The 20,140-nt window shown below is 44.4% G+C and overlaps 2 protein-coding genes across 4 annotated transcripts in view; one reads left to right on the forward strand and one right to left on the reverse strand.

Annotated features, from left to right (window-relative positions):
- PI4KA (phosphatidylinositol 4-kinase alpha) overlaps positions 1-19,631 on the reverse strand; it is a 141,258-nt gene extending 121,627 nt beyond the window's left edge. For both annotated transcript variants that reach the window (XM_008068808.2, XM_008068809.2), the window contains exon 1: positions 19,411-19,631. In XM_008068808.2, the coding sequence (XP_008066999.1) occupies positions 19,411-19,548 (138 nt within the window). In that variant the 5' untranslated portion in view covers positions 19,549-19,631. The remainder of the gene's footprint in view (positions 1-19,410) is intronic.
- A 212-nt stretch (positions 19,632-19,843) lies between these two features.
- The window catches only part of SNAP29 (synaptosome associated protein 29), a 34,548-nt gene continuing 34,251 nt past the window's right edge, over positions 19,844-20,140 (forward strand). Inside the window, exon 1 of one of the 2 annotated variants that reach the window (XM_021717949.1) lies at positions 19,844-20,072. In XM_021717949.1, the coding sequence (XP_021573624.1) occupies positions 19,948-20,072 (125 nt within the window). In that variant the 5' untranslated portion in view covers positions 19,844-19,947. The remainder of the gene's footprint in view (positions 20,073-20,140) is intronic. The other variant, XM_008068811.1, reaches the window with a different exon arrangement.

Here is a 20,140-nt window from a genome sequence, read left to right on the forward strand (position 1 = left end):
TGAAAGAGAGGGACAGATTATTTTAGCTGCCTCTTTGCCACACTAAAAAGTATTCAAAGACAGACTTCCAGGAGATGGGATGTCTAAAAACATTTCATACAAGAAGTACTTAAAGAAATGTTTAGCCTGGAGACAATCAGGTTAAAGATAAACACAACTGCTACCCTCACATACTTGAAGGATGCCAATAATATCAACAACATCAGCTGCTCCACTATTAATACTACAGTTGTTAGTTAATTTTTCTGTCTCCACACTAAATGTAAGCTCCTGGAAGAAAGCTTACACTTATCCTCTTCAGATCCCCATCCTCCACGAGGTCTGACAATTAAGTTTACAAACTTGCCACAGTGCAAGTACATTGGCAGCACTGTACAAAGGACATAGCCTTGGTAGATCAGTGTTTCATAGCTGTGTTCATTTTGATGTGTGGCGATGTCTTGCTGAGTGGTGTTCATTATTGCTGTTGCATGTTTTTGTGTGCCATTGCAAAAATGTCAGAGCTTGAATTAGAGCAACAAACAAACTAAATTTCTTGTTAAACTTGACAAGAGTGGAAGTAAAATCAAGGACATGTTAGTCCAAGTTTATGGAGTTAATGCCATGAAGAAAATGGCAGTGTACAAATAGATTAAACATTTTTCTGAGGGGAAAGAACGCATCTATGATAAAGATTGGTCAGGACAGCCAGTTATGGGCAGAACCAATGAAAACATTGCAAAAATTTGTCAAATTGTGTGTCAAAATTGTCAGCTGACTGTGAGAAAAATAGCAGACCAAATAAGCATTGACAGAGAAAAAGGAAAATCTTGGCCAGACACAGTAGCTCACGCCTGTAATCCCAGCAATTTAGGAGGCAGAGGTGAGAGTATTGCCTGAGCTCATGGGTTCAAGACCAGTCCGGGCAACATGGCGAGACCTCATCTCTACAATAAATCAAAAAATTAGCTGGGCATGGTGGCACATGCCTGAAGTTCCAGCTACTTGGAAGGCTGAGGCTGAAGGATCCCCTGAGTCCAGCAGGTCAAGGCTGTGGTGGCCGTGAGCATGCTACTGCACTCCAGCCTGGGCAAAAGAGTGAGACCAACACAAAAAAAAAAAAAAAAAAAAGAAAAGAAAATCTTAACTGAAAATCTTGGCATGAGAAACGTATGCAAAAATGGTCCCAAAGGAGCTCTTGCATCATGACAATGAACCTACTCACACATCGCTGTCTATGAGGGAGTTTTTAGCCAGTAAACAAATAACTGTATTAGAACACCCTCCCTATTCACCTGATCTAGCCCCCAGTGACTTTCTTCTTTACCTGAAGATAAAAGAAATACTGAAAGGAAGACATTTTGATGACATTTAGGACATCACAGGTAATACGACAACAGCTCTGATGGTCATTCCAGAAAAAGAGTTCCAAAATTGCTTTGACAGGTGTACTAGGAGTACTTTGAAGGTGACCACAGTGATATTCAGCAATGAAGTATGTAGCACTTTTTCTGGGATGAGTTCATGAACTTAATTGTCAGACCTTGTATACCACAGAAGTAGATGGATGAATAGATAATAGATAGTCACTCACCCAGAGGTGAGGCCCCGCCAACTATTCTTAGTCTGTGTTCAGACTTCACTCAGACCAGTGTGGCAGGTTCTCCTTCCAATTCTGACTCTTGCCTATTAGGTGGGCTGTTATCAGCTCCTCCTGGCATTTGTCCTAGAGGCCAAAGGCTAATTCCCAAGGTTTCCTTTTCACATAAAGTGTAAGAATAGATTTTTCCCCTCAGATCAGGTGTTCTGGATTGGGATTGAGTTGTTTGCTTGTTCCTTTGTTTTGCAGGCATTACACTGTTATCTAGAAACTCAAACATACTCAGAATGGGCACAGACATGAGCTCTAACAATATCCCAGGATCAGAATTCAGCATCATCAACATGTCTAAACCCCACTGTCATGCAGCTATCACCCCACCCAGGAGAGAGATCTGAAGGCAACAGTTTTTAGCACCCTCATCTCATCTGGTCTACCAGGGCCCCTCTACCTCAAATGCCCAGAGGGGTTCTGGGCTACTCTAACGTCAGATCTTTCTCCACCATCTCCACTCAACTAACAACATTGAAATATAATTTTTTTTTTTTTTTTTTGAGACAGGGTCTCCCAGTGTTGTCTAGGCTGGTCTCAAACTCCTGGCCTCAAGTGATACTCCTGCCTCAGTCTCCAAAGTACTGGAATTATAGGCTTGAGCCACTGCACCCAGCCATAAGTAAAATTCATTTGTGACCATTTAGAAGTTACTCTAAAATATGGGTACACAGTTTTAAACTGTGAAGGAGAGATACCAAAAAGAACAAATACACTACTTAGAGAACTATATGATGATTCAGCAATTTATGAACTACATTGGTGAGGCAGGCAGACTAATGGCCCCCAAAGATGTCTGAGCCCTAATGTCCAGAACCTGTGAATATGTTACTTTATATGACAATTGGGACTCTCCATATGTAACTGAATTAAGAGCTTTGAAATGGAGAGATTATCCTGGATTATTTGAGTGGGCCCAGCGTAAGCACAAAGATCCTTAAAAGTAGAAGAGGGAGGCAGAAGAAGGGGTCAGTGTGATGTGAAATGAGGACTCAGCCCACCATTGCTGCCATTGAAGATGAAAGAAAGGGGCCACAAACGAAGAAATGTGGGTGGCCTTCAGAAATTATAAAAGCCTTGGAGATGAGTTCCCCCTTACAGTCTCCAAAAATATGTTGGGATTACAGGCATGAGCCACCATGCCTAGTCTATTTTTTTAAAATTATTTTTGTAGAGATGGGGTCTCACCATGTTGCTCAGGCTACTCTCGAACTCCTAGGCTCAAACAATCCTCCCACCTTGGACTTCCAAAGTGCTGGGATTATAGGTGTGAACCATTGCACCTGGCTTGTATTTTAAAATAGTAGAAATAACTTTGCCATAAAAACTTTTATTTTTAAAAGAACAACAACATTTATAGCTTTAGAGCTCAGAAAAATAAGAGAAAAGCATCTAATATTTCAATAAATAGAATCTGGGCAATCCGAGAACAAAGTAGTAACATAAAACTAAAAGAAAATCCAGATCCAATAAACAAAACAGGTGTTTTCTATATACACTGGTTCTATAAGTTTTTAAATTCCAACACCTTAAATCAGTAAAACAACTCTTACTTAAATATAACTTTCCCAAGAGTCCCAATCTAAATAGAAAAGCTTTTCTCTTTTTATTGGGACAACAGAAGCAGATATGGCAGCCGTGAACAAGATCTCTATGGCTACAACAACATGCACTGCAGACATGGAAGCACTGAGGTATTACCTGAAACAAGAGACCCAGGTAAATAAAGCTTAATCTCACAAAACTAGTTTGAAAATATATCACAGCTCTGTGTAGATTTTTTTTTTAAACCACATTTTTTTTTTTGAGTTGGAGTCTCACTCTGTCACTCAGACTGGAGTGCAGTGGCCGCTCCCGGCCACCGCAGCCTCGACCTGCTGGGCTCCGGCGATCCTTCCACCTCAGCCTTCCAAGTAGCTGGAACTACAGGCGCGTTACCATGCCTGGCTAATTTTTTGATTTATTGTAGAGGTTAGGTCTCGCCAAGTTGCCCACGCAGGTCTCGAACCCGCGGTCTCAGGCAATTCACTCACCTCGGCCTCTCAAAGCGCAGGATTACAGGCAAGCCACAGAGCCCAGCTTACATTTTTTATCATGTAATTTATTCTGAAAAAAACCACAAAAAATGCAACATGACACTGAGTTTTTCTTGGTATAATTTCTATAACGAAATACAGAATACAGGTTGAGTGCAATGGCTCTGTAATCCTAGCACTTTGGGAGGCCAAGGGGAGAGGAAAAAGAAGCCTGAGCCCATGGGTTTGAAAACAGCCTGAACAACTTGGCTAGATCTCATCTCTACAATAAATCAAAAAATTAGCTGGGTGTGGTAGCACGTGCCTATATTTCCGGCTACTTGGAAGGCTGAGGCAGAAGGATCACCTGAGCCCAACAGGTTGACACTGGGGTGGCCGTGAGCGTGCCACTTCACTCCAGCCTGGGCGACGGAGACAGACTCCCACTCGAAAAAAAAAAAAATAAAGAAATAAAGAATACACACAAGTTCTACTGAAACAATGCTCAGCTGAACTGCAGACCTCATGACACTGACAACTCCTAAACATACACAGAAGCACAGATGAAGAGCTGGAAGAGGTCGCACAGGTACAACCACCAAGCATCCACTTTCAGGCAGCCGGCGGTGTACTGAACAAGACACCTTGTCTTACAAGCCAGGTGACTAGGCCCAGATAGGTTAAAGCACATGTGAGGCAACAAACTAGACCCTCTCTCTGACTTTTATCTCTCCTATTCTAATATTTCCATTTCTGGTTCATATACCTTTAACGGCTCCCATTGTCCAATGAACACACCCTCCCAGACTGTGACTTTTTCTGTAAACCCTGGCCCCCATGTATCAACTTTCACTTCTTCCTGTCTTGTCTTTTGCAGGGTTTTTATCCATCAGCAACACTTCATCCAACTTGTCTTAGATGCCCTATAAAAATCCTACCTACCTTTCCAAGATCCATCTCAACTGTCTTCTGCTTCTTGACATTTTCCAGGCCCCAGCAGTTTGATGTGATCTCACCCATCATACCTTCAACAGCCCACATAGAACTCTGTAATTCTCTTGAGATAATTATCTCCCTTGCTTCTTATTTTGGAGTTACTTGTATACTTATCTTCTCATTGTAGAAAGGACAGTGACCTCCTCATCACTGTATCTGCTGCATACTACACATTTCAAAACTTTACCACTTTGTGGAACTAAAAGGGTCAATGTCACCGACATTTGATGGAGTAAGTAGGAGAAATAAAAAGTACAGAGCCAGTAGAATCCAGGCTTCCTAGTGCTGGGCTTACCTATACTATGGTACTTGCCATATTTTCAGTACCAGGCACAATGCTGGCACACAACTGGTACTGAACAAATATCTGCAGTATCACTGAATGAGTGGAGGGATGGAAGGAAGAACTCTCAAATGAAGTGATGTATAATATATAATGATGTATAATGTCACTCCCTCACAAGTGTTACAATCCAGCAGGAGTTACAAAACTAATAAAAAAAATACACAACTAGCAAATAACACAAGTCAGAAACCAAATGACAAAGGCCCTGAAAGCCTGGTGCAAAATGTCCTTGGAAACTGGGACTCTTATGAGAAAGATATCTGAAGACTTGAGCCTAGGTTCTACAGAAGTTGTCACATCCAGTTCTGGTAGGTGTCATTCTCCAAATAATGGCAGTTAACACTTATTGAGCTTTTTTTTTTTTTTTTTTGAGTTGGCATCTCACTCTGTCGAGCAGGTTGGAGTGTAGAGGCATGTTCACAGCCACTGTGGCTTCAACCTACTGGGCTCAGGCGATCCTTCTGCCTCAACCTTCCAAGTAGCTGGAACTACAGGCATGCACCACCATGCCCGGCTAATTTTTTGATTTATTGTGGAGATGAGGTCTCACCAAGTTGCCCAGGCTTGTCTCAAACCCGTGGACTCAGGCAATCCTCTCACCTCAGCCTCCCAAAGTGCTGGGATTATAGGCATGAGCCACCATGCCCAGCCTCTTATTGAGCATTTATCATGTGCTGGGAGCTACTCTGTATTATCTCATTTAATCCTCACAACAACTCATTAGGTAGATATTATTAATCATCCCCATTCTGCAGATGATGAAATGGACACAGAGACATTGAAGTACTAATGCAGAATAATGCTTTAACTATGATCTTTTTTAAAAATGAAAAGAAAAAATAACATCAAATGATTTTTCAGAATTTTACAACAAACTAGCAAGTTGTCTATTTTTAGAGATTTTAGAGGGGAAAGATCATTAAGTTCAAAATCTAATTGAGGTGGCCAGGGTTATTCCCACTTATAAAAAGGATCCAGAGGGCTCTACTTGCCACTTTGAGAGGGTCAGGAAGTCAACAGACCACAGGGAGGTGACAGATATAACTTATTTAGACTTTGATAAGAACTCTTGGCAGAACTTTAACCCAAGGATATTAAAAGACAGATAAATCAATGATGTGAATTTTGACTGCCAAGGTAAGGAAATGCCAAACCAAAGAGAAAATAAAATGCTCTTAAAAGTCTGGATGGCCAGTGCGGTGGCTCATGCATATAACCCCAGCACTTTGGAAGGCCAAGGTGAGAGGATTACCTGAACCCACGGATTCGAGACCAGCCTGGGTAACTTGGCAAGACCTCATCACTATAATAAATTAAAAAATTAAGCCAGGCTCGGTGGCTCAGCCTGTAATCCCGCGCCTTGGGAGGCTGAGGTGAGTGGATCGCCTGAGCTCGCGGGTTCGAGACCCGCCTGGGCGGCGAGACCTCATCTCTACAATAAACAAAAAAATCAGCCGGGCGTGGTAGCGCATGTCTGTAATTCCAGCTACTTGGAAGGCTGAGGCGGAAGGATCGCCGGAGCCCAGCAGGTCGAGGCTGCGGTGGCCGGGAGCGGCCACTGCACTCCAGTCTGGGCGACAGAGTGAGACTCCAACTCAAAAAAAATAAAAAAATAAAAAAAAAGTTAGCCTGGCATGGTGGTGCATGCCTGGAGTTACAGTACTTGGAAGGCTGAGGTGGAAGGATCGCCTGAGCCCAGTAGGTTGAGGCTGTGGAGGTTGTGAGGAGGTCGTGAACGTGCCACTGCACTCCAGCCTAGAGGACAGAGTGAGACTCCAACTCAGCAACAACAACAACAACAAAAAGTCTGGATGACTGAGCTGAAAATTGCAGATGAGAATCAAATATAACAGAGAATGTTTGTAAGGTATTTAGGTCAAAGTAAAGCTGCTATAATAGCATTACAAAAGCTGGGTGATTTAGCCATTTTTTAAAAGAATACAACTTTTGTTATTTAAAACCTCTGGGAAGTCTTTCTGGATAAGCAAAATTCCCTAAGAACTAAAGACTAAGTTTTAAGTATTAACTGTAGGTTTTTCTGTTAAAGCAATTTTTGTTTGTTTGGTTGGTTTTTTGAGTTGGAGTCTCACTCTGTCACCCAGACTGGAGTGCAGTGGCTGCTCCCAGCCACCGCAGCCTCGACCTGCTGGGCTCTGGCGATCCATCTGCCTCAGCCTTCCAGGTAGCTGGAACTACAGGCACGCGCTACCACGCCCGGCTAATTTTTTGGTTTATTGTAGAGATGAGGTCTCGCCAAGTTGCCCAGACGGGTCTCGAACCCATGGGCTCAGGCAATCCACTCACCTCAGCCTCCCAAAGGCGCGGGATTACAGGCTGAGCCACCGAGCCTGGCTTGTTAAGGCAATTTTTAAGTGTCTTTCTCAAATGTACTGTCCCCTTTGACAAAAAACACTGAACATCAGTTGACATCTTCCAAGTTACTCTAAGGTATCATGATAAACAAAGGCGACTGTAACATGCACATGGAAGAGTGGAACAGCACCTGCTCCTATAAGGAGTCCTGGATTAGAGTTTCATAAAAGATGTTCTTTTGAGCTACGTGCAGTGGCTCATGTCTGTAGTCTCAGTTACTTGAGAGGCTGAGGATCACTTGAGCCCAGGAGTTCAAGACCTGCCTGGGCAACATAAAGACCCCTTACCTACAAAAAATAATTTTTAAAAAGGTCAGCATGGTGACTCATGCCTGTAATCCTAGCACTTTGGGAGGCGAAGGCAAGAGGACTGCCTGAGCTCAGGGGTTCAAAACCAGCCTAAGTAACATGGCAAGATCTCATCTCTACAATAAATCAAAAAATTAGCCAGGCATGGTGGTACATGCCTGTGGCTCAGGCTACTTGGAAGGTTGAAATGGAAGGATCACCTGAGCCTAGCAGGATGAGAATGTGGTGGCCGTGAATGTGCTACTATATTCCAGTCTGGGTGATAGAGTGAGACTCTGACCAAAAAAAAAAAATTGCTAAGTGAAAGACGCCAGTCACAATAACCACATCTTGTATGATTCTATTTACATAAAGTGTTAAAAATAGGTACATCTACAGAGACAGAAAGTAGACTAGAGATTGCCCAGGGATGTAGCTGGAAGGGCTAGAGGGTGACAACTAAGGGATGCAGGGTTTCTTTTGTGAAAATAGTCTAGCATTGATATTGGTGATAGATGCACAACTCTGTGACTATACCAAAAACACTGAATTGTTTACTTAAAATGGGTGATTGCTTGCTTAAAATGGGTAAAATTTACAGTATGTGAGTTATACCTCAATAAAGCTCTTTTGAAAAAATATCAGAAGTAGCAAATTAAACAAGTAACTGTCTACCAGAACAAAGTCCAACATTCCCTAAAGAAAGGCAACAAATTCCGAGCCTTTAACAATACAAAATTCTATCTATGTCACAAACAAATCAATACGTTTAAAGGAACTAAAATCAAACAGAGTATGTTTTCTGACTGCGATAGAATTAAACTAGAAATCAGTAACAGAATTTGTCAATTACATCTCAATAAAGTTGTGAGAAAAAAGATATCAATAATGGAAAAATATCTATAAAATACCCCAATTTTTGGAAATATAAACACCTCTAGATAAAAAAAGACCCCATAAAGAAAATTAGAAAATATTTTGAACATAATGAAAAATAAAACATATCCAAATTTGTGTGTGTGTGTGTGTGTGTGTGTGTGTGTGTGTGTGTGTGTATACACTTTTTTTTTTTTGAGTTGAAGTCTCACTCTATCACCAGGCTGGAGTGCAGTGGCATGCTCATGGCCACCGCAGCCTCAACTTGTTGAGTTCAGGTGATTCTTCCACCTGAGCCTTCCAAGTAGCTGGAACCACAGGTACATGCCACCACGCCCAGCTAATTTTTTTTTAATTGTTGAGGGGAGGTCTCGCCCAGTTGCCCAGGCTGGTATCAACCCCCTGGACTCAGGCAATGCTTTCACCTTAGCCTCCCAAAATTCTGGGATTACAGGTGTGAGCCACCGCACCCAGCATATTTTTTAAATGCTTATATTAGAAAAGAGAGTTGGGCACAGTGGCTCATGCCTGTAATCCCAGCTATTCGGGAGGCTGAAGGATCACTTGAACCCAGGAGTTCAAGGCTGTAGTGAGCTATGATCACACCACTACACTCCAGCCTGGGTGACAGAGCGAGACTTCAGCTCAAAAAAAAAAAAAAGGAAGAAAAATTTTTAAAAAAAAGAAGAAAAGAGAAAGAGAAAAGGTCCAAAATTCTAGATTCTATAATTATATACAGTCACATGCCACATAAAGACATATCAGTCAATAACAAATCGCATATACAACAGTAGTCCCATAAAATTATAATACCTTTATTTTTACTGTACTTTTTGTATGACTAGATATGATTAGATACACAAATATTTATCACTACATTACAACTACTTACAGGATTCAATACAGTAACATGCTGTACAGGATTGTAGTTTATAAACAATAGGTTATACCACATAGCCTAGGTGTGTAGTAGGCTATACCACCTAGGTTTGTATAAGTACATTCTATGATGTTCACACAATGACAAAATCACCAAATGATGCATTTCTCAGAAAGTATTCCTCCTATCATTAAGTGACACATAACTGTAATTGTAATTATAAGATTCCCCCAAAGATTTTTTTTTTTTTGAGTCAGGGTTGGACCAGGCTCACAGTGGCACGGTTACATATCACTACAGCCTCAACTTCCTGGGCTCAGGCAATTCTCCTGCCTTAGCCTCCTGAGTAGCTGGATCTACAGGCATGCACCACAACATCTGGCTAATTTTTTAAAAACATTCTTTTTTAGAGATGTGGTCCCAGTATGTTGTCTAGGCTGGTCTCGAACCCCTGGGTTCAAGCAATCTCAGCCTGCCAAAGTGCTGGGATTACAGGCGTGAGCCACCGCACATAGCATAGGTTCCCCCAAATATTTAACAAACTATTTTCCAAAGTGAGAAAAGACATCCAAAAAACAGTACTGAATATTCATACTAAGTAATTTTCAAAAATCCATTAAAGAATTTCCACTTATATGCTAGCTATAATTAACACTTTATTTTACTATTATTAATATTTTATTCTATTTATGTACTTTTTGTTTTGTTTTTTGAGACAGGGACTCACTCTATGGCCCAGGTAGGAGTGCAGTGGCACGATAATGGCTCACTGCACCCTCAATCTCCTGGGGATCAGGCAATCCTCTCACTTTAGCCTCCTGAGGAGCTGGGACTACAAGCACATACCACCTCACCCAGTTAATTTTTGTATTTTTTGCTCAGGATGGTCTTGAACTTCTGAACTCAAGTGATCCTTCCACTTCAGCCTCCCAAAGTGCTGGGATCACAGAAATGAGTCACTGAGCCCGGCCTGTTATCAATATTTTAAATTCTTGGCTGGGCTCAGTGGCTCAGCCTATAATCCCAGCACTTTGGGAGGCCAAGACGAGTGAATTGCCTGAGCCTGCAGGTTCGAGACCAACCTGGGCAACTTGACGAGACCTCGTCTCTACAATAAAAAATAAATAAAAAATTAGCTGGGCATGGTAGTGCACACCTGTAGTTCCAGCTACTTGGAAGACTGAGGTGGAAGCATCGCTGGAGTCCAGCAGGTTGACACTGGGATGGCCGTGAGTGTGCCACAGCACTCCAGCCTGGACTTTTGGAATGAAGTCTAAAACCATTCTCATGACCTGCCCTGGGTGATCAAGCCAGCCTACCACTCCTATTTTGTGCCATTCTAGCTCTCTCAGCAGTGACCACTACAGACTTCTTTAAGTTTATCCAATGAGTCAAAAATGTTCCTACCTATGGGCCTTTACACAAGCTGCACCCTCTGCCAGGAGTGTATTCTTCTATATCATTACTTCAAGTCTTCTCTTATTCCCATATAAATCAGGATCAGGATCCTATTTCATCTCTCCTCACACCATTTACTCCTTTTAAAAACTGAGATAAAATTGGTTGGGCGCAGTGGCTTAAGCCTGTAATCCCAGCACTTTGGGAGGCCGAGGTGAGAAGATTGCCTGAGCCCAGAGGTTCGGACCAGCCTGGACAACTTGGCGAGACCTCATTCTACAATTTAAAAAAAATTTGAGATAAAATTAATATAACATAAAATTCACCACCATCATCTACTTTTGTTTTTTGGCACTTGCAACCATTTAAAATTATATTGACTTGTAATTGTTTGTTGAATGCCTGTTTGCCTCTTTCTCTCTCCATGGTAAACTCCATGACAGCAAGAGCATGCCCATTTATTGTACACTTAAAAATCTGTTAAGAGAGTAGATCTTGGCTGGGCTGTAATCCCAGCACTTTGGGAGGCCAAGACAAGTGGATTGCCTGAGCCCACAGGTTTGAGACCCACCTGGGCAACTTGGCGAGACCTTGTCTCTACAATAAATTAAAAAAATTAGCCGGGCATGGTAGCGCATGCCTGTAGTTCTGGTTACTTAGAAGGCTGAGGCAGAAGGATCGCTGGAGCCTGGCAGGTCAAGGCTGCAGTGCTGGGAGCGTGCCACTGCACTCCAGTCTGGGCAACAGAGTGAGACTCCAACTCAAAAAAAAAAAAAAAAAAAGAGAGAGAGAGTAGATCTTCTCATGTTAGGTATCCTTACCACAATAAAATAATTAAAAAAAAAAAGAGGCTGGACATGGTGGCTCATGCCTATAATCCTAGCACTTTGGGAAGCCGAGGTGAGATGATTGCCTAAGTCCACGGGTTCGAGATCAGTCTGGACAACTTGATGAGACCTCATCTCTACAATAAATCAAAAAATTAGCTGGGCATTGTGGCACACGCCTGTAGTTCCAGCTACTTGGAAGACTGAGGCAGAAGGATCACCTGAGCTCAGCAGGATGAGGCTGCAGTGGTTGTGAGTGTGCCACTGCACTCCAGCCTGGGTGACAGAGTAAAACTCCAACTCAAAAAAAAAGAAAGAAAGAAAGGCTGGGCACAGTGGCTCACAGCTATAATCCCAGGGAGGCCGAAGTGGAAGGACTGCTTGAACCCAGGAGTTTAAGACCAGCCTGGGCAACTTAGCAAGACCTCCTCTATATAAAAATTTTTTTAAAAATTTAACCAGGCATGGTAGAACACACCTGTAGTCCCAGCTACTCAGAAGGCTGAGGCAAGAGTACTACCTGAGCACAGAAGGTAGAGGCTGCAGTGATCTAATTGTGCCACTGCACTCCAGCCTTGGCAACAGTATGAGACCCTGACTCAAAAAAAGAAAAGAAATACTATGTTCTGATCCAGAGATATAAAAACAACATTTTAGAAAGTTGTTCTTTTTGAATGAATCTTAATTTAAAAAAGAATAACCCCGTGGGTTTCTAGAACTGTAAACACTCATTCAAAAATTTCAAAAATTAGACTGGTGTGGTGGCTCACACCTGTAGTCCCAGCTACTCAGGAGGCTGAGGCAGGTGGATCACCTGAACTCAGGAGTCCAGGGCTGCAGTGAGCTACAAATGTGCCATTGCACTCTAGCCTGGATGACACAGCAAGACTCTGTCTCTAAAATAAAATTAAAATTGGCCGGGCATGGTAGCTCAAGCCTATAATCCCAGCACTTTGGGAGGCAGAGACAAGAGGATTGCCTGAGTTCATGGTTTCAAGACCAGCCTGGGCAACATGGCGAGACCTGGTCCCTACAATAAATCAAAAAATTAGCTGGGTGAGGTGGCGCATGCCTGTTGTTCCAGGTACTTGGAAGGCTGAAGCAGAAGGATCGTCTTGAGTACAGCAGGTCAAGACTGTGGTACTGTGAGTGTGCCAATGCACTCCAGACTGCAGTCTGGGTGACAGAGTGAGATTCCAACTCAAAAATAAATAACTTAATTAAATTTTAAAAATTTGTAAGCCCAGTATGGTGGCTCATGACTATAATCAAAGTTCTTTGGGAGACTGAGACAGTAGAATTGTTTGAGACCAGGAGTTCAAGACCAGTCTGGGCAACAAAGCAAGGCCTTATCTCCACAAAAAATTAGCTGGGTGTGGTGGTACATGCTTGTAGTCTCCACTACTCAGGAGGCTGAGTCAGAAGGAGTTTGAGGCTGCCATGAGCTGCGATTGGGCCACTGCACTCCAGCCTGGGCGACAGAATGAGACTCTAACTCAAAAAAATCTTTAAAAATATTTTCTTCATCCTTCTAATGCCAGGGCTTACCACAGTGCCTGGAACACAGCAAGTCCTCAAAGATTATATGAATGAATGGCATCATCTTCTGTTCTCATAATGTTATAGAGCCTTGGCTGTCCTATATAATCCAGGTTTCCAGACCAGCTCTAAACACAGAAAAACATTCAAGAAAAGACAATTGCTTCCACAGCAGAAACAGAGACTTTCAGGACTCAACAAACAAATGCAAGTGAGACATGAGGTTGTTTGCCTCAACCCTGCGTTTATTTGTCAGTTTACCAATGAAAGTAGTGTTTTTGGCTTGACAAAGTTCATGAAAGGTCAGGTTTTTCCCCAATATACCAAGATACACAAGAGAAGCAAATGCAAATATATATATAAAAGATATGCATATCTCTCTCCAGGAAAATTACATGTATAAATTTCAGCTGTAAAAAATCAATGATGGGAATAGCTACTGGTGGAAGAGATTAGAGGCAAGCACATCTCCAATGAGTGCAAACTGCAAACACAAACTGCAAAAAGAGAATCTGCAGTAAGGAATCAGAAGTAGAACATTTCTGCCCTCTGGGGGAGTAAATAGCAAGTGATGCAGACAGGCACTACGGGAAGACTATTTAAAGACACAGGGAGAAGGTGACCTTAGAAGAAACCAACACTGCTGACACCTTGATCTTGGACTTCTAGCCTCCAGAATGGTGAGAAAATAAATGTGTGCTGTTTAAGCTACCCAGTCTGCGGTACTTTGATATGGCAACCCCAGCAAACCAATACTTAATGTGGCATGATCACAGGTAAAAATTATTTATTCTTCCAATTTCTTCTTAAAATATTTTAGAGTTGATTTAGTAATAATGCTTCTGGCAACATAAATACCCTCATCCTCTCTCCTCTCACTCTATGGATGGCTCTTTTCAACATGGCCTCACAAAGAAAAGGAAAAGAGGATGGGAAATTTTCAGCATCATGATACTGAAAAAAAAGCCAGCACCATGATTTTTAAACCATGGCAGATCAATCTAAAGAACAGACTGGAAACCATGAACTGCAGAAAGCATCTAGCCACACATTCCTCCAACTAAGATTAACAAGCTCATTTTCTGGAACACATATATCCAGCAGTAAGGGTTCATCCTGTCCCTAATGCCACAGTGTCACTAAAACACTCAGGATTTTAGCTAAAATATCTCAGGATTCTGGCATTTTAACTGAAGAAAAGAAGAGGACATTTTAGAACATAGGGAAAGGTCTGACCAAAACCCCTCGAGGGCAGGAAGAGGAACAGAAGGACAAGAAAGGACAAGGAATGCTGCCTACTTTGCTGCTCTGCCCAGAACTCTCGATGTCCCAGGACCAGGCTCTCCATCAGTTTGCTACAGGCCAAAGAGGAGAAGCAGGTACAAGTTACTAGATCTCCTGGAGTCAGAGAAAGATCAACCAGGAAGAGCCAGGAAGAAGCTTGGCAGGGGCAGCTCAGCAATATTCTGAAGCCAGGTAAAAACGAGGAAAGTAAGCCGGGCTCAGTGGCTCAGCCTGTAATCCCGCGCCTTTGGGAGGCTGAGGTGAGTGGATTGCCTGAGCCCGCAGGTTCGAGACCCGCCTGGGCAGTGAGACCTCATCTCTACAATAAATAAAAAAATCAGCTGGGCATGGTAGCGCGTGCCTGTAATTCCGGCTACTTGGAAGGCTGAGGCGGAAGGATCGCCGGAGCCCAGCAGGTCGAGGCTGCGGTGGCCGGGCGAAAGAGTGAGACTCCAACTCAAAAAAAAAAAAAAAAAAACGAGAAAAGTAGAACAAGACTAGCAGGCAGACTGAAATCAGAAAGAAGGAATCTGGAAGCCAACTGTATGTGGTGATGCCAATGATGAAAAATCTCTCTCTATTTCTCATCTATTTTTCTCCTCTTATCTTTCTCCAGAGGAAGAAGGCTAAGGACTAGGTAGAACTTGGTCCTGAGGGCTTTGCAGAGGGTACTCTCTGGGGTAGTCTCTAATCCTGGGGGCAGGACTCCTAAAGTACAGTCCAGCAGGAAAACATCAAAGCTCAGATATGGATCAGAAGACAGATGCCCAAGGGTCTTGAGTCTAGTTATCTGAACATGACAGAAGTCTGGTCACCAGGCCTGCGATACAAAAGTAGATGAGATTTCATTAGTTTATTTAAGGAAAGAGTTGGGGGGAAAAAGGAGTAGATGGGAGGCTCGTAGTGAGTCTGCCTTGTTGCTGGTCACCTGAGCAACCACATTAGGACTGTTTCTTATTTACCCGGCCTAGCACATACCAAAAAACAAGAGCTCAATAAATGTTTTCTGAATGAATTAATTAATTGATTAAATAAAAAGTAGGCCAGGCCGGGCTCGGTGGCTCAGCCTGTAATCCCACGCCTTTGGGAGGCTGAGGTGAGTGGATTGCCTGAGCCTGCGGGTTTGAGACCCGCCTGGGCAGCGAGACCTCATCTCTACAATAAAATCAAAAAATCAGCCGGGCGTGGTAGCGCATGCCTGTAATTCTGGCTACTTGGAAGGCTGAGGCGGAAGGATTGCCAGAGCCCAGCAGGTCGAGGCTGCGGTGGCCGGGAGCGGCCACTGCACTCCAGTCTGGGTGACAAAGTGAGACTCCAACTCAAAAAAAAAGAAAAAGAAAAAGTAGGCCAGACGCAGTAGCTCAAGCCTGTAATCCCAGTTCTTTGGGAGGCCGAGGCAAGAGGATTTGCCTGAGCCCAGAGGTTACAGACCAGTCTGGGCAACTTGCTGAGACCTCGTCTCTACAACAACTCCAACTCCAAAAAAAAAAAAAGAAAAAAATTAGCCAGGCATGGTGGCATATGTCTGTAGTTCCAGATACTTGAAAGGTTGAGGTGGAAGGATTGCCTGAGCCCAGCAGGTCAATGCTGGGATGGCCACGAGCGTGCCATTGCACTCCAACCTGGGCGATGGAGTGAGCCAACTCAAAAAAAAAAAAGTAAAATCCACTGCGTAGTGACAGGCTTGGTTTCATAGCCTGGGATTAGAGAAGGTGACTAAAGTAAACACAACCATGGCATGTAAGAGGGACCAGGGTCAGGAAAGTCATGTCATTAATGCGCGTCAAGTGCTATTAACAGCATGTGTGGGCTGCCTGAGTTACCAATGTCTGTGCTGAGATGTCAGGTCTGATTCAGCAAACAGCTTTCCCCAGGTCAACCCTATCTAGACAAAGCCCCATTTAGTCCTCTGACCTCTCTGAAGAAGAGAAAAGGAAAAAAAAAAAAAGCAGCAGCAGCAAATGGGGGAAGAGAAAGAGAGAGGGAGGGAGGAGGAAGGATTGATTTTTCAACACTTCATCCCCTTTAAGTCTCCATCTTTATTATCTCAGGTGGGTACTAAAAAATTCCTGTACAAGCCAAGTTCGGTGGCTCAGCCTGTAATCCCGCGCCTTTGGGAGGTGAGGCCTGTGGGTTCGAGACCCGCCTGGGGAACTTGGCGAGACCTCATCTCTACAGTAAATCAAAAATTAGCCGCCATGGTAGCACGCGCCTGTAGTTCCAGCTACTTGGAAGGCTGAGGCGGAAGGATCTCCGGAGCCCAGCAGGTCGAGGCTGTGGTGGCCGGGAGCGGCCACTGCACTCCAGTCTGGGTGACAGAGTGAGACTCCAACTCAAAAAAAAAAAAAAAATTCCTTTACTCTTAAGAGCCTCAATAAATTTGTTTTCTTATGAATGTTCAGGGCTTCTTGTCAATTGTTTTAAAGCAGAAGAATGTAGTAAGACAGATATTTTAGGACTAAATACTAACAATGATCCCAATGATCCTTAGCATAATCAAGTCTCAAGATCCAAGATGAGGATAAGAGAAATTCGTATATACTTGATGGGATAAGCCACTTACAAAAGCCTCCTCTATGAAACAGGTTGTTTCAGGGGTCTTCAAGACTGCCTACATGTGTATAGTACTCATGGCTAAATTTTACCACAGTGAAAGGATCAGCAAGAGGAAAAGACACAGAATCTGGAGAAACCTATACATAAGCTTCCTTACATTCTCCCTCCTGTGAGGGTGTACACCAAGTTTTCTCCTTGCTACAGCAGCAAAATATGCAATAACATGTGTGCAATATTTGTGCCCAGGAAAGGCCACTAGAGACTCAGCATCCTATGTTTTTAATTTGGGGCTGATCATACAGGCACCATCAGCCTAGCAACCAGATTCCCAGGGGAAAGCAAGTGTTCAAGATAAATCATATTGTTTGTAAAAAGAATCTAGGCATAATGAACCACCTCTATCAGTTACAGAATTAAGGGAAGAGCCCAAGTGCCAAGTTCCCAGATGCCAGCCAGGGGCCAACCTTCTAAGCAGTCCTTGTGAAGACAGCAGCCCCAGATCTGCTCTAGTAACTCTTATACACAGAAGTGATTGATAAATGTTGCCAAAGAGACTGAAGTACCTCCCAAAGTAAGTGGCATTAGGGAGCTGCCAACATGAAGCTGTTAATTGTGAAATATCTTATCATCTTGACAATTGAAGTAGTTATGACGAGATACAAAGCTAACAATGTTGCAATTACAGAATGTTCTTGTGACTAGTTAACATGGCAGAAGAAGGAAAGATGAGCTCAAGGTGTGCCAAATGGGAAAGGTGCTACCACTGCTAGAGCTGCAGGACCATCTTCTTAAAAATCATTCAATTCTCTATATTCTCTTCTCTCTTCTACCTGAATCCAACAATCAAAATTCAGATAGACTTGTTGGTCCTCCTACTAAGAAGAGATATGCTGACTAGTTGTTATGAGTTTGATTTAATAAACCAGCATTATGGTACATTCATCAGGCTCATCTAACATAACAGTGATAGTTCATTAGGTTCCCACGTGACTTTTTGTTGATCTTTGCAGTGGTCCTATCACTTACTGTCCTATTTCTGACAGAAGAAGACAGAAGAAAAGAGTGGGGAACTGACCTGTCTAGAGTAACACTAGTATATAATATGATAGTCATTATGTAGAGAATTTAAATTCAGGGTGTCCTATATACCAAACTCAAGTTCATTCCATTCTATCATCCCCTCTTTAACTAGAAGTCAGGTTAGCATCAGTTTGCCAGGATATGCTCACACTGCAGTTGTCTGATAAAATCAAATTTGAGCATCTACCAAGAACCAGATCACTCTGCCAAGGTACCTAAAACAGTCTTTCAGTTTCACCCATCACCAGAACCACAAAAACACTCCAAGTGCAGCAGGCATGTCTCTAGTCACCCCTGCTCCTCTTATCCCTCGGAAAATGTTCTCTTTCCATCTGCCAGAAAGTTGAGTGGTAAAATAATCCCATCCCTTCAGTGTTAACACACTATGCTGAGTCTCATCACACACTGGTGGGTAAAAAAACTGACGTTTACTACTCACCCCTTCTGTGCCTAGCCCTGTGTGAGGCACTTTATGCTAGAATTCATTTAATCCTCAAGAACAATCTCATTTTATAGATAAGCATACAGAGACTCTAAGAGCTAAAGTAACTTGCCCAAGACAACACACAGCAAATGACAGTGCAGAGACCAAAGTTAGGTATGACTTTAAAATCTCTGTTCTTTCCACGGATTCCAGGCACACCTCTGAGTTGCCTCTCACCTTTCTCCCAAGAGGGTTCCTCTGGCACGAGTTCTCCTTTCTCTTCTGCAGCAATCACGAGTTCAGGTCTGTGCCCACTGAGACACAGGTCACTCCCTCGTCCCTGCCACTATCCCGTCTCTAAACGCACCATCTTTTACCCAGACTAACGCCTCAACCTCGTAGAATAACAACGCGCCGTTAGTTTACAACTCAAAAAGCACTTTCAAGGCAGTGTTTCATCTGCCCGCCACCACAATCCGGTGAGCGGGCAAAGCGGGTAAAAGCATCCCCATTTTACAAGAAAGGCATCTTCCCAAGGTCACGAAAAAAAAGCAGGTGAAATTGGAACCAGAGCCCCAGGTTTTGCCCTCTGGTCCTCGGCTCGACTCATCCCACTGATCCTCACCGACGCCCACGTTCCAGCCCCCGCCGCCTGGTCCATCCCACGCCCGCCCACCTGCAGTGTCCCCGCTGGCCTCGCCAACCCCTCCCCCACGGGCCCCCTCTACACTAGTCCCTCTCCCCACGGGTCTCCTCTCCCCGCTAGATCTCTCCTCTCAGGAGTTCACCCCGTCACAGGAAGCCGCGACCCCCGCCTCGACCCCCAGCAGACCCTCGACCCGCCAAGGCGCCCCAGGCCCCTCCTCCTGTCAGCCAGAGGCCGAACCCGCCGGGGCTACCTTCTCCAAAGATGCCGGTCTCTGCACGGCCAGGGAGCGGGCCAGGGACAGGACCGTGTTGAAATAGAAACCCCGCGAGGCACCAGAGCCAGAGCCGGAGCCGCTGCCACCTCCGCGGGCCGCAGCCGCCGCCATCATCCCGCGCGCCGCGGCGCCGCCCGCGGGATCCCAGCACCCGGCCCGCGAGCACCCGACTTAACGACGCAGGCGCAGCCGCATCCGGCTTTCTCGCCACGTGACCTCTGTTGCTGCTAGGGGGTGGGGCGTGGCCGCTGGGGCGGGTCCACCGCGGCAAGGGGGAAGAGAGGCGGTGCAGTAGACTGTGGTTGCGCGCGCAGAACGTGCTCCCCCACGTCTTCCTCTGCCCCGCCCTCCGGCGACCTGCGCATTGGCCAGCTCCGGGGGCAGGGCCATCTGCTCACGGTAGGCGGAAGGAGATCGCGCGACTGCTGGGTGGTCGACGGACGGGGCGAGGCCCTAGACGGCGGTGGTAGTGCTCCTCCTTCTCCTCACCCAGACCGAAAGTGAGCTGGCACCATGTCGACCTTCCCTAAAAGCTACAACCCTTTCGACGACGATGACGCGGAGGACGAGGGCTCCCGACCGGCCCCGCGGAGGGACGTCCGCGACCTCCCAAACGGGCCCGCGGAGCCCGTGGACAGGCAGCAGTACCTGAGACAGGAGGTGCTGCGCAGGGCCGAGGCCACAGCCGCCAGCACCAGCAGGTCCC

The sequence above is a fragment of the Carlito syrichta genome, unplaced genomic scaffold (genome assembly GCF_000164805.1).
Source record: "Carlito syrichta isolate Samal-C Ts95f unplaced genomic scaffold, Tarsius_syrichta-2.0.1 Scaffold311553, whole genome shotgun sequence".
NCBI lineage: Eukaryota > Metazoa > Chordata > Mammalia > Primates > Tarsiidae > Carlito > Carlito syrichta.